Source organism: Rana temporaria, chromosome 1, assembly GCF_905171775.1.
Source record: "Rana temporaria chromosome 1, aRanTem1.1, whole genome shotgun sequence".
Taxonomy (NCBI): Eukaryota; Metazoa; Chordata; class Amphibia; order Anura; family Ranidae; genus Rana; species Rana temporaria.
The window spans coordinates 26,415,437-26,432,946 of NC_053489.1; the positions used below are offsets into that span (position 1 = coordinate 26,415,437).

The 17,510-nt window shown below is 48.9% G+C and overlaps 1 protein-coding gene across 1 annotated transcript in view; it reads left to right on the top strand.

Moving 5' to 3' along the window:
• NOL6 (nucleolar protein 6) overlaps window positions 1-17,287 on the top strand; it is a 98,946-nt gene extending 81,659 nt beyond the window's left edge. Inside the window, exons 24-26 of the mRNA XM_040336050.1 lie at window positions 12,622-12,822; window positions 13,988-14,089; window positions 16,718-17,287. Coding sequence (XP_040191984.1) covers window positions 12,622-12,822; window positions 13,988-14,089; window positions 16,718-16,861 — 447 coding nt within the window. The 3' untranslated portion in view covers window positions 16,862-17,287. The remainder of the gene's footprint in view (window positions 1-12,621; window positions 12,823-13,987; window positions 14,090-16,717) is intronic.
• Window positions 17,288-17,510: the final 223 nt, after the last annotated feature.

The window sequence follows — 17,510 nt, forward strand, 5'->3', positions numbered from 1 at the left end:
CCAGTATTGGGAATCGGCCACTCACGAGGAGGATGACATCCCTGGGGTTTTCACCAATCTTGGCTCTTGTATTTGTTTTCAGACAGGTTCCATTTAAAGTGGAATTATTATTTTTTTCTTTCTCCTTCAGCCTACCACTAGGGGTCACCGCAGGGATATCGCACGCAATGCTGCGTTGTTGTCATCCTGCTTGCACTGAGAGCTGCCGGATCTGTGATACCTTTATATACTGGGGAGCGTCCTGTTTGCATATAGTATTTGTGGATTATAGAGAAGTGCCGTGTACACAGAGAGAAGCCTCCCGAAAAATGGTTTTGAACATCTATCTGATGTAGTATGATGTCATAGGCGGCTTGTCATGTGATCTGATTTGTATCCAGCTGGCTGTTGTATTTTTTTTTTTTTTTTTATTATTATTTTTAGCTGGTTTTTGAGTATTAAAGTATGTTAAAGCTGAACTCTAGGGGGAAAAAATAAAAGTTTTTCCATGCAGTGGGGCACAGGTCCGCTGCTTGTTTTTGTCTAGGGGATTGGAGAACTGAGATATACCGTATTTACCGCGGTATAACGCGCTCCCGCGTATACCACGCACCCCTAAAGTGGCCCCCAATCCTGTGGAAAAACAATTTTTTGGGGGTTTTTTTGTACTTACAGTTTTGGTGTCTTGCGCGGCGGCCTCGTCGGGTCCGGCGTCCTTCTGCGGCTTCGGGCGTCCTCTTCGGCGGGTCCGGCGTCCATCTTCGGCGGGTCCGGTGCCGTCTTCGGCGGGTCCGGTGCCGTCTTCGGCGGGTCGTGTGTCCTCTTCGGCGGGTCGTGTGTCCTCTTCGGCGGGTCGTGTGTCCTCTTCGGCGGGTCGGGTGTCCTCTTCGGCGGGTCGGGTGTCCTCTTCGGCGGGTCGGGTGTCCTCTTCGGCGGGTCGGGTGTCCTCTTCGGCGGGTCGGGTGTCCTCTTCCGGGGGTCCGGCGTCCTTCTGCGGCGTCCTCGGGTCCTCCCCGCTCATTTCCCGCGCCCAGTTTGAATACTGCGCCGAAATATACAGAGCGCAGTACACTCGTGTATAGTCGGGCAGGCTCGGCTACCCGCGCTGACATCCTGTACGTCCAGGACGTGAGCGCAGAAGGAGCCGAGACTGCCCAACTATACCCGAGTGTACTGCGCTCGGTATATGTCGGCGCAGTATTCAAAACTCGGCGCGGGTATCGGCGTATACCGTGCACCCGCGATTTTGCCCTGATTTTCAGGGCAAAAAAGTGCGCGGTATACGCCGATAAATACGGTACTTGCCTAATCCGCCAATGCTCCCTGCACAAGACCAGTCCCCATGTATCCCACCCCCTCGCTGTTTAGCAGTCTCGTGTGGTGTGTATACAGTGTGGGCCGGATTCAGATACCTGAGCGTATCTGTCCGGCCGGCGTAACGTATCCTAGATACGTTACGCCGCTGTAACTTTGGGCGCAAGTTCCGTATTCAGAAATAACTTGCGCCCTAAGTTACGGCGGCGTAACGTATGTGGGCCGGCGTAAGCCTGCCTAATAAAAATGGGGATGTTGGGGGCGTGTTTTATTTAAATTTGGCTTGACCCCGCATATTTTCACGTTTTTTTTGAACGGCGCATGCGCCGTTCGTGAAAACATCCCAGTGCGCATGCTCGAAAATCCGGCGCAAAACGTCATTGCTTTCAACGTGAACGTAAATTACATCCAGCCGTATTCGCGAACGACTTGCGCAAACAACGTAAAAAATTTAAAACTTGGCGCGGGAACGACGGCCATACTTAACATAGGATACGCCGCACATACCCCTCATATAGCAGGGGTAACTTTACGCCGGAAAAAGCCGAACGCAAACGACGTAAAAAAAAAAGCGCCGGGCGGTCGTTCGTTTCTGAATCGACGTAAATAGTAATTTGCATATTCCTCGCGTAAACAAACGGAAGAGCCACCTAGCGGCCAGCCAGAAAATGCAGCCTGAGATACGACGGTGTAAGACACTTACACCTGTCGAATCTTAGGGGAATCTATGCGTAACTGATTCTATGAATCAGGCGCATAGATACGACCGAGCGCTCTCAGAGATACGACGGCGTATCAGGAGATACGCCGTCGTATCTCTTTCTGAATCTGGCCCTGTGTGTGTGTGTGTGTGTATATGTATATATATATATTTATATATATCTATATATATCTATATCTTTAATCACAAGACCGGTTCCTGTGGCTCCTGCCCTCCAGCGGTGACCTCTTCTCGGCATCATCACAACGCTCATAGACCTGCTCTGGACGTGAGGACGTCGGGAACAGTCCACCTCTGGATCGTGTGGGAGGCGGATGGAGCACCCTTCGCAGGTGGAGCGGAGGATCGAGTGCATATAAGCTCTCTCCAATCCTCCAGCTTCTTCCCAGCAGCAGCATAAGGTAAGGGGGGTGCACTGTGATGTAAGGGAGCGTGGGGGACTCAACCTCTGATGGTGGGGTGGCTCTTCACATCTAATGTAAGGAGAGGGGATGCTCTGGACATCTAATCTTACAGATACAACCGGCCCTTTTGAGGGCAATCGTAATGCTGACGAGGCCCACAATGAAATGGAGTTTGATACCCTTGGTCTGGGGCAGGGATATGCAATTAGCGGACCCCCAGCTGTTGCAGAACTACAAGTCCCATGAGGCGTAACAAGACTCTGACAGTCACAAGCATGATACCCAGAGGCATGATGGGACTTGTAGTTTTGGAACATCTGGAGGTCCGCTAATTGCATATCCCTGCCCTAGACCAAGGGTATCAAACTCAATTTTGTGGGCCTCAACAGCATTATGATTGCCCTCAAAAGGGCCGGTTGTATCTGTAAGATTAGATGTCCAGAGCATCCCCTCCCCTTTACATTAGATGTCAAGAGCCACCCCACCATCAGAAGTTGAGTCCCCCACTCTCCCTTACATCACAGTGCACCCCCCTTACCTTATGCTGCTGCTGGGAAGACACTGGATGCATTGCTTGAAAGCAGAAAGTAAGGGTTTGGAGGAGGACCAGAGTTGGGCTGGAGCTCTCCTGAAGCTGCAGGAGAGGTGCGAGGGCCACATGAAATGGCCTGGAGGGTCAGGTTCGGCCCGCGGGCCTTGTGTTTGACACCTGTGCCCTAGATGAGAAGAACACGCAGGTGACCCGTGCAGAGGGCACACAGCCCCATTGCATGGGAAAACCTTCTTTTTGCCTGAAATTGGGTTTTAAAGAAGATTTAAAGTGGTTGTAAAGTCAGAAGGTTTTTTATCTTGAAGGATAACAAAGGTTCCGTTTAAAAAAAAAAATGTCATACTTGCTTCCTTTGTGCAATTTGTTTTGCACAGAGTGGCCCCAATCCTCCTCTTCTGGGGGCTCCTGGCTCCCCCTCCTCTCGAGTGCCCCGTTGGAGAAGCGCTCTCCCTCGGGGCACCCAATGAGGGTGCACTCCCATGTTTTGCTGCTGCGTCCGTTGACACAGACAACAGGATGCATTGAGGTGAAAAAAGGCAAGGTATTAGGATAAAAAGCCATCTGTGTGCAGCAGCCCCCCCTAACACTTGCCCGAGGTCCCGCTCAGTCCAGCGATGTCCACGCATGTCTCGCCCTATACGAGATTCTCCTTCCCGATTTGGCTGAGACACATTAGTGATGCCATTGGCTCCCCCTGCTGTCAATCAAAGTCCGCTAGCCAATAAGAGAAGAGAGGGGGCTCCGTGTCTGAATGGACACAGGGAGCTGTGACTCGGCTCCGTGCCCCCATAGCAAACTACTGACTGTGGGGGCACTCAAAAGGAGGGAGGGGCCAGGAGCACCGAAGAGGGACCCGAGAAGAGAAGGATCCAAGCTGCTCTGTGCAATTCCACTGCACAGAGGAGGTAAGTATAACATGTTTGTTATTTTTATAGGGAAAAAAATAAGCCTTTACAGTCTCTTTAAAGCCTGACTCAAGTCCAAAAATAGTGGGTAAGGGCTCATTCAGAGGTGCTGCAGCCTTAGCCGCCTCCATAAAAAGTGATCTGTGGTGGATCGATTTTCAGACATGTCGCCTCCTTACCACCAGTTTTAACCCTCCTTTCTGTTGAACCGGCCCATATTCAGCCCATGTGTACCAGCCTTTTATGGAGGGGCACTTGCCTAGTTTAACTTCTCAATGGTTAAGCCCTTAGGGCCTCCAAACGTTCTATACAAAGGGCCAGTTTGCCGTCCTTCAGGCTTTGGAAGGTTCGGACTGTGGCCATCGGGAGTAGAAAATGTCCCAGCATCAGTTGGAGTAAACAATGCCTCATCCTTGGTGTCATTGGGAGGAATTGTACCCCATTGTTGATGTCATCGGTAGGAATTGTGCCCCATCCTTGGTGTCATTGGGAGGAATTGTGCTCCATCATTGCTGTCATTGGGAAGAATTGTTCCCTGTCATTGGGAAGAATTGTGCCCCATTATTGCTGTCATTGGGAAGAATTGTTCCCCACCGTTGGCCTCATCGGGAGGAATTGTGCCCCACTGTTGGCCTCATTGGGAGTAATTGTGCCCCACCGTTGGCCTCATTGGGAGGAATTGTGCCCCATCGTTGGCCTCATTGGGAGGAATTGTGCCCCACCGTTGGCCTCATTGGGAGGAATTGTGCCCCATCGTTGGCCTCATTGGGAGGAATTGTGCCCCACCGTTGGCCTCATTGGGAGGAATTGTGCCCCACCGTTGGCCTCATTGGGAGGAATTGTGCCCCACCGTTGGCCTCATTGGGAGGAATTGTGCCCCATCGTTGGCCTCATTGGGAGGAATTGTGCCCCACTGTTGGTGTCATTGGGAGGAATTGTGCCCCATTGTTGGTGTCATTGGGAAGAATTGTGCCCCATCTTTGGTGTCATTGGGAGGAATTGTGCCCCACTGTTGGTGTCATTGGGAGTAATTGTGCCCCACCGTTGGCCTCATTGGGAGGAATTGTGCCCCATCGTTGGCCTCATTGGGAGGAATTGTGCCCCACCGTTGGCCTCATTGGGAGGAATTGTGCCCCATCGTTGGCCTCATTGGGAGGAATTGTGCCCCACCGTTGGCCTCATTGGGAGGAATTGTGCCCCACCGTTGGCCTCATTGGGAGGAATTGTGCCCCACCGTTGGCCTCATTGGGAGGAATTGTGCCCCATCGTTGGCCTCATTGGGAGGAATTGTGCCCCACTGTTGGTGTCATTGGGAGGAATTGTGCCCCATTGTTGGTGTCATTGGGAAGAATTGTGCCCCATCTTTGGTGTCATTGGGAGGAATTGTGCCCCACTGTTGGTGTCATTGGGAGGAATTGTGCCCCACCGTTGGCCTCATTGGGAGGAATTGTGCCCCACCGTTGGCCTCATTGGGAGGAATTGTGCCCCACCGTTGGCCTCATTGGGAGCAATTGTGCCCCACCGTTGGCCTCATTGGGAGGAATTGTGCCCCACCGTTGGCCTCATTGGGAGGAATTGTGCCCCACCGTTGGCCTCATTGGGAGGAATTGTGCCCCACCGTTGGCCTCATTGGGAGGAATTGTGCCCCACCGTTGGCCTCATTGGGAGGAATTGTGCCCCATCGTTGGCCTCATTGGGAGGAATTGTGCCCCACTGTTTGTCATTGGGAGGAATTGTGCCCCATTGTTGGTGTCATTGGGGGGAATTGTGCCCCATCTTTGGTGTCATTGGGAGGAATTGTGCCCCACTGTTGGTGTCATTGGGAGGAATTGTGCCCCATCTGTGTCATAGGGAGGAACTATGTCCATTTGTTGGTGTCGGCGAATGAAATACTGCCCCAAGGGCCAGGTAAAAGCAAGCAAAGAGCCTGCAGTTTGGAGACCACTGCCTTAGATCATTGTTCACTTGCCGCCAGCTCTTTAAAATCCAATAAATATTAATTTGTTTGTTCTCACATCTCCATTGAAGCAGAACCAATGGAAGGGCATTACATCTGACTCGCCCAATCCCCTGTACAAACGAGGAGTAGACTGAACACGGTGTGCCTTACTCTTGTACTCAATGCTGCTCCATTGCTTTCCACCAGATTAGGTTGCAAACATGGCATTTGCTGGCACTGGGCACGCTGGCATGAATAGACTTGTGGTCTGAGTTGTTGTAAGCGCACTAATCATTTATTGGTAGTGACTCATTTAACCCATTCCTACCTGCAGAATGTTAATTTATGTTCCCCAGCCTGATGCCGGTCACTGGGGACTGGGTAATAAACTTCCTCTCCTTGAGCTCTACTTTGCATGGCTGGTGGCTCTCAACCCTGACTGTCACTGACCACTGTGTTCTGCAGAATGTTTATTAAAGTTCTCCGGCCTGATGGCTGTTACTGGAGACTGGTTAACAAACATCCTCCTTCCCCGTGAGCTCCATTTTGCATGGCTGGTGGCTCTCAGACCCATCGGTCACTGACCACTCTGTTCCCCAGAATGTCTATTAAAGTTCCCCAGCCTGATGGCTGTTGGTCGGACTCAGGACTGGTTAACGAACATCTCCCCCCCCCCCACCCACCCCCAGGAGCTCCCTTTTGCATGGCTGGTGGCTGGTTAACGAACATCTCGGCCCCCCCACTCACCCACGAGCTCCCTTTTGCATGGCTGGTGGCTCTCAATCCCATCTGTCGCCACTGTTCCCCAGAATGTCTATTAAAGTTCCCCAGCCTGATGGCTGTTGGTCGGACTCTGGACTGGTTAACGAACATCTCCACCACCCACCCACCCCCAGGAGCTCCCTTTTGCATGGCTGGTGGCTGGTTAACGAACATCTCAGCCCCCCACACACCCACCCACCTTCGAGCTCCCTTTTGCATGGCTGGTGGCTCTCAATCCCATCTGTCACCACTGTTCCCCAGAATGTCTATTAAAGTTCCCCAGCCTGATGGCTGTTGGTCGGACTCTGGACTGGTTAACGAACATCTCCCCCACCCAGCTACCCCCAGGAGCTCCCTTTTGCATGGCTGGTGGCTCTCAATCCCATCTGTCACCACTGTTCCCCAGAATGTCTGTTAAAGTTCCCCAGCCTGATGGCTGTTGGTCGGGACTGGTTAACAAACATTGTCCCTCCCCTTGAGCTTCATTTTGCATGGCTGGTGGCTCTCAATCCCATCTGTCACTGACCACTCTGGTAACCAGTCCCGACCAACAGTCATCAGGCTGGGGAACTTTAATAGACATTCTGGGGAACAAAGTGGTCAGTGACAGATGAGATTAAGAGCCACCAGCCATGCAAAGTGGAGCTCAAGGGGAGGGAAGATGTTTGTTAACCAGTCCCGACCAACAGCCATCAGGCTGGGGAACTTTAATAGACATTCTGGGGAAGAGTGGTCAGTGACAGTTGGGATTGAGAGCCACCAGCCATGCAAAGTGGAGCTTAAAGGGGAGTTCCAGCCATTTGTATGTTTATTAAAAGTCAGCAGCAACAAAAAGTGTAGCTGCTGGCTTTTAATAAACAGACACTTACCTGCTCCAGCGACGCGCCGGCCGGGGCTCCGCTCCTCTCCCCCCCTCCCCGGCCGGCGTCTTCATTCTCAGTGTGGGCACCCGGCCGTGACAGCTTTCGGCTTCACGGCCGGGCACTCACTGCGCATGCGCGAGCGGCACTGCGAATGCGCGCGGCCCGGCGCTGCGCCGTGTAATTGGCCAGGAGATCGCCTAGGACCTGTGACGTGTCCTAGGCGATCGCCTACAGCAGCCCCTTCCTGTAGGCGATTAAGCTTAGTCGCCTACAGGAAGGAGGAAGTGGGACAGGAAGTCCCACTCTTCCTGAATCCCCCACTCCCCCCCAAAAAATTACATGCCAAATGTGGCATGTAAGGGGGAGAGGAGTGGGTTAAGAGGAAGTTCCAAATTTGGGTGGAACTCCTCTTTAAGTGGAGGGAAGATGTTTGTTCCCCAGAATGTCTATTAAACATCTTCCCTCCCCTTGAGCGCCACTTTGCATGGCCGGTGGCTCTCAATCCCATCTGTCATCAAACATTCCGGGGAACAGAGTGGTCATTAAAGTTCCCCAGTCTGATGGCTGTTGGTTGGGACTGGTTAACAAACATCACCTCCCCCCCCGCCCCATTGAGCTATATTTTGCATGGCTGGTGGCTCTCAATCCCATCTGTCACTGACCACTCTGTTAATCAGTCCCGACCACCAGCCATAAGGCTGGGGAAATGTAATGGACATTCTGGGCAACAGTGGTCAGTGACAGATGGCATTGAGAGCCACCAGCCATGCAAAGTGGAGCTCAAGGGGAGGGAAGGTGTTTAACCAGTCCTGACCAACAGCCATTAGGCTGGGGCTACTTTAATAGACATTCTGGGGAAGAGTGGTCAATGACAGATGGCATTGAGAGCCACCAGCCATGCAAAGTGGAGCTCTAGGGGAGGGAAGGTGTTTGTTAACCAGTCCCGACCAACAGCCATCAGGCTGGGGAACTTTAATAGACATTCTGGAAAACAAACATCTTCCCTCCCCTTCAGCTCCACTTTGCTTGGCTGGTGGCTCTCAATCCCATTTGTCACTGACCACTCTGTTCACCAGCCTGATGGCTCTTGGTCGGGACTGGTTAACAAACCTCTTCCCCTTGCACTCCACTTTAGACGTCTGGTGGCTCTCAATGCCGTCTGTCACTGACCACTGTGTTCCCCCGCTAATGATTGGGACTCTTGATGTGAAGAGGGGGTGAGGGACCGAGGACTCTGATGTGAGAGAGTGTAGGTGGTGGGGGGGTTTGGTGACTGTGGACTCTTCTAAAAGGGGGGCTGGACACTCTTATGTGAAAGGGGAAGAGGGAGGTGGAGGGGTGAGCTGAGGACTAAGATGTGAAAAAGGTAGGGGGAGGGGTGTCTGTGGACCCAGAGGTGATGAAGGTTTTTTTAATATGAAAGGGGCTCCTGATGTAAAGGTGGGACATTGTTTTCCAATTGGTTAGCCTTGAGATTTTTCATACTTTTAAAGGGAGTCGTGAGTGAAGAAAGGTTGGGGAACGCTGGTGTAGAGAAGCTCAAGTGTCCTTCACAGAGCTCCGACCTGAACACTACTAAACACCTTTGGGATGAAGTCTTGACTGTAAGCCAGGTCTTCTCATCCAACATCAGTACCGGACCCCACCAATATTCTTTTGGCTGATTGGGCACACATTTCCCACAGACCTCCTACGAAATATTGTGGAGAGCCTTCCCAGAAGAGTGGAGTCTATTGTAGACTCAGAGGAAGGCCAACTCCGTCTTCATGTCCATGGTTTTGGAACGGGATGTCCATCAAGGTCATGTCGGTGTGATGGTCGGGTATCCTTCCATCCGGACTCCTCTTTGTGTATCCTTAATAAGCACTTGGGGAATCCCCTGTTGGTGAGGTAGTCTCCCACCTGTCGCTGCGCAGAACGTTACACAATACAGACCAGATTTTCTACACCTGAGCGAAAAAACAAGTCCTTTCCGTCAGGTCTCATCTTGCACACTGCCAGTTATGCAACCGGGTGAATTTCTGTTTGTCTTCTCTTTATAAACTCTGCAGAGCGGGGGGAGCGCGATTCCTGTTTACTTTCCCATCCACGGCCAATTGCGCCTGCAAGGTCCTCTGCGCCTCAATATCGCTGCCGCCATTCCTTTATAAAGGACGTGTTTTTTTTTGTTTGTTTTTTTGCAACCACAAGTTTTATCTTTGTGTCTGTGAATGATTTCACAGCAAAATAAATCCTTTGTTGGGGGTTTCTGTGTAGGAACCGCTTTCCCGGCACAAGCTTTTAGTGAGATGTCCACACGGGGCCCCATCCGAGAGCTTCTCTAATGCTTCTGGGTCAATAGTTTACATTTTAGTTCAGCTGTTTTTTTATTTTTATATTGATGTGTAATTAGGATTTCTTTTTTTTTTTTTTTACCATAAAACATTAAAAGCTGAAATAAAGTCTTTACCCCCTTGCCACCCAGCCCCGGTTTTTCTTTTAACCACTTCCATACCAGGCCTATTCTTTTTTTTTTTTAACCACTTAAAGCGGTAGTTCACCCCCCCCGACACATTTTACCATCGAGACAGGCATTGTAGCGCGAGCTACAGTATGCCTGTCCCGATTTTTTTAACCCTGTACTCACCTTGTACTCGGACATCGTAGATTTCGGCTCCCGCGGGGAATGGGCGTGCCTATGGAGAGGGAGGATGATTGACGGCCGGCCCTGGCACGTCACTCTCCCCGAAGACAGCCGGAGTAGGTCTCGGCTCTTCACGGCGCCTGCGCACAGGCTATGCGCACGCGTCGTGAAGACCAAGCCTATTTCGGCTATTTCCGGAGAAGCGTGACGCGCCAGAGCCGGCCGTCAATCATCCTCCGTCTCCATAGGCACGCCCATTCCCCGGTATCTTCGATGGACGACTACAAGGTGAGTACGGGGGTAAAAAATTCGGGACAGGCATACTGTAGCTCGCGCTACAATGCCTGATTTTAAGGTAAAAGAAAAAAAAAAAAAATTTCCGTCGATAGGGTGAACCCCCGCTTTAAGGACCGGACCAATATGCTGCCTAAAGACCCAAGGTGTTTTTACAGTTTGGGACTGCGTCGCTTTAACAGACAATTGCGCGGTCGTGCGACATGGCTCCCAAACAAAATTGGCGTCCTTTTTTCCCCACAAATAGAGCTTTCTTTTGGTGGTATTTGATCACATCTGCGGTTTTTAGTTTTTGCGCAATAAACAAAAATAGAGCGACAATTTTGAAAAATATTTTTTACTTTTTGCTATAATAAATATCCCCCAAAAACATATATAATTTTTTTCCCCCCCTCAGTTTAGGCCGATATGTATTCTTCTACCTATTTTTGGTAAAAAAAAAATCGCAATAATCGTTTATTGGTTGGTTTGCGCAAAATGTATAGCGTTTACAAAATAGGGGATAGTTTTATTGCATTTTTATTTTTTTTACTACTAATGGCGGCGATCAGCGATTTTTTTCGTGACTGCGACATTATGGCGGACACTTCGGACAATTTTGACACATTTTTGGGACCATTGTCATTTTCACAGCAAAAAATGCATTTAAATTGCATTGTTTATTGTGAAAATGACAGTTGCAGTTTGGGAGTTAACCACAGGGGGCGCTGTAGGAGTTAAGGTTCACCTAGTGTGTGTTTACAACTGTAGGGGGGTGTGGCTGTAGGTCTGATGTCATCGATCAAGTCTCCCTATAAAAGGGATCACTCGATCGATGCGCCGCCATAGTGAAGCACGGGGAAGCCGTGTTTACATAGGGCTCTCCCCGTTCTTCAGCTCCGGGGAGCGATCGCGAGGGGGCGGCTATAAACGAATAGCCGCGCCGTTGTCCCGGATCGCTCCCCGAGGCTTACCGACCGCCGCATGTACCGGGGGGGCCCCCGACCCGCGTCAAACAGAGCACGTACAGGTACGTACATGTGCCTGTCTGTGCCATTCTGCTGACGTATATGTACATGAGGAGGTCGGCAAGTGGTTAATTTGTAAAACCGGTACAAGGCCGCGCGGTCCGACAAAGAAAATACACAATACAACAACGCTCACAGTGCAGTATACAGGATACACAATGACAGAATACAGTGCCTGGAAACCATAGCGGGCCTCTAGTCAAGCACACCCCGAAGACCACCAGCCCCAAATGGGGCGTGTGTCCCTGGACTGCGCCCGTAGGCTACCGCCGCCTGCGGCCGTGGCAACGCTCCTCAGGGGGATACCGGGCCTATTCTGGCACTTCTCTCCTTCATGTAAAAATCATAATTGGTTTGCTAGAAAATTACTCAGAACCCCCAAACATTATATACAGTATATATACGCCAGTCTAAGGCGAGTTTTTCAGCAAAAATTTTTGGCGCTGAAAATGCCCCCCTTCGCTTATACTCGAGTCACCTTTTTGCGCCTGATCTCCAGGATTTTGGGGACGTGGTACTGGCCGACCGTAGGTCCCCCGAACCCGAAACTTGGCACACATGTAGTCCCAGTGCTTGTCTATAAGTGTGCAAAGTTTGCTGTCTGGGGGACCTACGACCGGGGATCACGTTTTTTTTTAACCACTTAAGGACCGCCTCCTGCACATATACGTCGGCAGAATGGCACGGCTGGGCACAGGCACGTACCTGTACGTTTTTAAGTGCCCAGCCGTGGGTCGCGGGCGCGCTACCCGGTCCGAAGCTCCGCGGGACCCGATCGCCGATGCAGTCCCGCGATCGGTCCCCGGAGCTGAAGAACGCGGAGAGCTGTGTGTTGGGACACAGACACAATCCTCCACCTCTGACACTAAGTATGAATGGAGCAGCGGCTGGCTGCTGATGCTGAGACTTAGTTGCTTGTTGCAGCGAGAACAGAGTAAGGGCACCAGTGGCCAGGCGCCCCTAGGCAGCAGGGAGCCCTAGGCGGTTGCCTAGTTTGCCTAGTGGTAGCACCGGCCCTGGAAGTGGGCTGTATAAGGGATTTACTGGCCAAAACAAGGGCAGAAGATTTAATAGATGGAAAGATGAAATAATTGCTGAGGTTTCGCTTTGACGAGCAATTCCTGCTGTGTTGTCTGTTTTGACAACTCGTGTTAATCCCGTTCCCCAAATCTTAATATCGTGCTCCTTTTTCCATATAATCGCTTTCTAAATATCACATTTTTAAATTTGACTAATTTTATTTCTTCTCTTTTTGCACAGGTAATCTTCCGGCCTCCCCTGGACCTCTATGATGTGCTGATCCACTTGAACCCCAAGCATGTTCCCCGGCACCGAGAGGCGGTGGATCAGGCCGCCAAGTCGTTTTCCCGCGGTCTCCTGGAGGAGGGCGCTCAGGTCAAGGCCCTGAAGTTCCCCGTGGTGGATTATGATCCGGCTCAGTTATACCTTCAATCTCTCAGGGTGAGAATCTGCTTTAAAAATTGACGTTTTCGGCTCAAATGCTTTTAATTATCGATCAGTTCAGCTCCGAAAAGGTTTTACCCCCCTTCATGACCAGGCCATTTTTGCGATACAGCACTGTGTTACTTTAACTGACAATTGCGCAGTCATGCAATGCTGTACCCAAACACTATTAGCCAGATTCAGAGAGAGGTACGCCGGCGTATCAGTAGATACGCCGTCGTAACTCTGAATCTGCGCCGTCGTAAATTTAAGTGTATTCTCAAATTGAGATACACTTAAATCTAGCTAAGATACGACCGCGGGCGCCGTCGTATCTTAACTGTCTTTTTAGGCCGGCCGCTAGGGGCGTGTACGCTGATTTACGCCTAGAATGCGTAAATCAGCGAGATACGCCTATTTACGAACGTACGCTTGCCCGTCGCAGTTAAGATGCGCTGTTTACGTAAGGCGTTTTTAGGCCTAAAGTTATTCCACCAAAAAGATGGCGCAGCCAATGTTAAGTATGGATGTCGGACCCGCGTCAAATTTTAAAAATGTTACGTCGTTTGCGTAAGTCGTCCGTGAATGGGGCTGGGGGCGTAATTTACGTTCACATCAAAACCAATACGTCTTTGCGGCGTAATTTGGAGCATGCGCACTGGGATATGTCCACGGACGGCGCATACGCCGTTCGTAAAAAACGTCAATCACGTCGGGTCACGGTTCATTAGCATAAAACACGCCCACCTCTTCACAATTTGAATTAGGCGCGCTTAGGCCGGCACATTTACGCTACGCCTCCGTGACTTAGGACGCAAGTGCTTTGTGAATACAGCACTGGCCTCTCTAACTTGCGGCGGCATAGCGTAAATGCGATACGCCTGCCTAACGTTAGGCCCATCTACGTGAATCCAGAGATATATATATATATATATATATATATATATATATATATATATATATATATAAAAAAAATATTTACTCTATCACCTCCTGTTTTTTTTTTTTTGTTTTTGTTTTTTTATTATATAAACAAATAAAGACAAACAATTTGAAAAAAAAAAAAAATTCACTTTATCCTATAAAACTTATCCAATAAAAAAAATCTCTTTAAACATTTTGGCCAGAATGTATTCTGTTACATGGGTTTTGGTAAAAAACAAAACAATTTCCTTCCCCTCAGGACTCTTACGGGGATTTCGCTCTCTTCTTCTACGATGAACACGGAGGGGATGTTGTTGGCGTTCTATGGAATCCCTCCAGCTTCGCACCGCAGTCCTTTAAGGTACGAGGAAAATGTGGGCTTGTTAAATGTTTACATTCGTATTGGGGAAGGTGCAAGTTTAGCTACACTATCCTTTATAAAAAGAGCCGGATGATTCCTAAAATGCACAAAATACACGATATTACCAAAAGTATTGGGACGCTTGCCTTTTAAAAAAAAAATTTGTTTTGCACAATTTCTTGATTTAGTGACACTAAAATAATAAACAAATGGAAAAAAATAAATAAATAACCATATAAAAAAAACTGCAGAAAATAATGGCTTAAGAGAAAAGGGGGGCAAGTAGTTAATTGGGACTGATTATGGTTAATATGGGGTTAAATCGGAAAACATTTTATTATAAGAAAAAAATCTATCTATACTATATTGTCAAAATTATGGGGACACTTGCCTTTTTTATATATATATATATATATATATATATATATATATATATATATATATATATATATATATATATATATATATATATATATATATTGTGACCTGGCGCCCGCGGCGGCCAGTAATTGAGGCCGCGGCTTTGCGGCCTTGTGAAATCCCAAGCTCTTCCTTCTGTGAGCTGGCGCCATCTAGTGGTGGCCGTTGGCATTACGAGTTAAACAGCTTTCTAATGTATAATCTTTCACTATTTTCACTGCCATCTCCTTCCCTCTAATTAGAACCCCCAAACATTATATATATTTTTTTATTCTAACACCCTAGAGAATAAAATGGTGATCGTTGCAATACTTTCTGTCACGCCGTATTTGCGCAGCGGTCTTACAAGCGCACTTTTTTGGGGAAAATACACTTTTTTTTTTATTAAAAAAATAAGACAACAATAAAGTAATCCCAATTTTTTTTTTATATTGTGAAAGATAATGTTACACCGAGTAAATTGATACCCAACATGTCACGCTTCAAAATTGCGTCCGCTCGTGGAATGGCGACAAACTTTTACCCTTTAAAATCTCCATAGGCGACGTTTGAAAAAATCTACAGGTTGCATGTTTTGAGTTACAGAGGAGGTCTAGGGCTAGAATTATTGCTCTCGCTCGTACGATCGCGGCGATACCTCACATGTGTGGTTTGAATATCGTTTACATATGCGGGCGCTACTCACGTATGCGTTCGCTTCTGCGCGCAAGCTCGTCGGGACGGGGCGCGTTTTCTGGCTCCTAACTTTTTTAGCTGGCTCCTAGATTCCAAGCAAATTCGTCAAACCCTGGTGTAAAGGCTGGCATCCCAATACTTTGCATAATAGAGTATATAAAAGGGATAATAAAATCGTTGGGAAATAACACTAGAGATTGTTGATCCTGAGAATATCCAATTACCTCCATTAGATCAGCAAGGAATTTGGATTGCATGGGGCAGATTCTCGTAGATCGGCGTAAAAATGGGCGGGCGTAACGTATCTGATTTACGTTACGCCGCCGCAAGTTTTTCAGGCAAGTGCTTTATTCACAAAGCACTTGCCTGTAAAGTTGCGGCGGCGTAACGTAAATCACCCGGTGGAATTCAAATTCGGCGGGTAGGGGGCGTGTATCATTTAAATGAAGCGCGTCCCCGCGCCGAACGAACTGCGCATGCGCCGTCCCTAAAAAATCCCAGCGTGCATTGCTCTAAATGACGTCGCAAAGACAACATTGGTTTTGACATGGACGTAAATTACGTCCAGCACCATTCACGGACGACTTGCGCAAACGACGTAAATGTTAAACATTTTTCGACGCGGGAACGACGGCCATACTTTACATTGACTGCGCCTCATAGACCCATGGGCAACTTTACGCCGGGAAAAGCCTAACGTAAACGTCGTAACTTTACTGCGTCGGCCGCGCGTACGTTCAGGAATTTGCGTATCTAGCTAATTTGCATACTCGATGGGGAAATCGACGGAAGCGCCACCTAGCGGGCAAAAAAAAAAATTGCAGTTAAGATCCGACGGCGTAAGAGACTTGCGCCTGTCGGATCTAATGGATATCGATGCGTAACTGATTCTAAGGCCGGGTACTCACGAACAAACATGTACGGTGAAACCGGTCCGTTGGACCGTTTTCACCGTACATGCCTGCAGAGGGCTTCTGTACGATGGTTGTACTAACCATCGTACAGAAGTCCGCGCGTAAACAATACGCGGGGCGTGTCCGCGTCGTTGCCGCGGCGATGACGCGGAGACGTGGGCGGGCCTGCCATTTAAAGGCTTCCACGCATGCGAGGGACGGCGGGCGCCTGGACATGGTCTGTACTGACGACCGTACATGTCCGAGCGGGCAGGATTCCAGCGGACGGTTTTAAAACACGTCCACGAATATTTGCCCGCTGGGAAAAGGCCCGGCGGGCAAATGTTTGCTGGAATTCGGCCCGCTCGCGCCTACACACGACCGAACATGTATGCTGAAACTGGCCCGCGGACCAGTTTCAGCATACATGTTTGGTCGTGTGTACGGGGCCTAAGAATCAGTCGCATAGATACGACGGCCCAGATTAGGACTTACGACGGCGTACATGGCGCTGCGCCGTCGTAAGCCCTTTGAGAATCTGGGCCTATGTATGGAGGTTTTTGATTTATTTTATTTTTTTCGTACAGTATATGGCCAGGGTTTTCATTGATGCTTATTTATATTTTTTTATCTCTGGCAGACCACCAATATTAACGGGCGGATGATCGACAGCAAAAGCTCATTACTGGTCCCCAATGTGGAGGCCATTCTGGAGGATTTTGAGATTCTGGGTAAAGGCTTGGTGCTGCGTGTAGAGTCACGGACAGAGAAATGGAACATCTGATCGATCGATCGATCGTTTTCCACAACTGAGGACCACGTTATCCTTTTTGCATCGTCCACAACAAGCGCAGAGGAGCGACAACTGAGAAAAGCTTCGTTGGAAATCATTGGAAAAATATTTTTATACCATTTAAAGTGAAACTGTAGGAAAGACTGAGGACGAGTGTGTGAAATATTTTGTAACAAATATATAAAACATTTTAAAATGAACTTTTTTTTTTTAATAATCGTCATTCCTGTGAGAATGTTGATAAAGTTTTCTGTACAGGAATTTCATAGCGGCCAATCCGAATCTTTCACGGCACCAATTTCGGTGTACTGAGTTCTTCTTGCTTGCTGTAGAAGACCATGCTGCCCACTGTTGTAATAAATGTCTACAAGTCATTTTTTTTTTTGTCTAGTAGATTAAAGAGGAAATTTATATTAATCAGTGAACTGATAATGTGATCCAGTAAACACAACGCAACTATGGTGAAATCAGAAAGTGCTTTTTAAGTTTTATCTTTTGATCTAGCATTATAAAATGAAGTGCACTCTGATCCAGCAGAATTGTCTCTGGTTGGGACCCAAACCTTTTGCCAGACAATTGGGTGCGGCACATCGGCCCTTCTGAGAACCTCAAAGGAAGCATAAGAATAATACCGGGATGT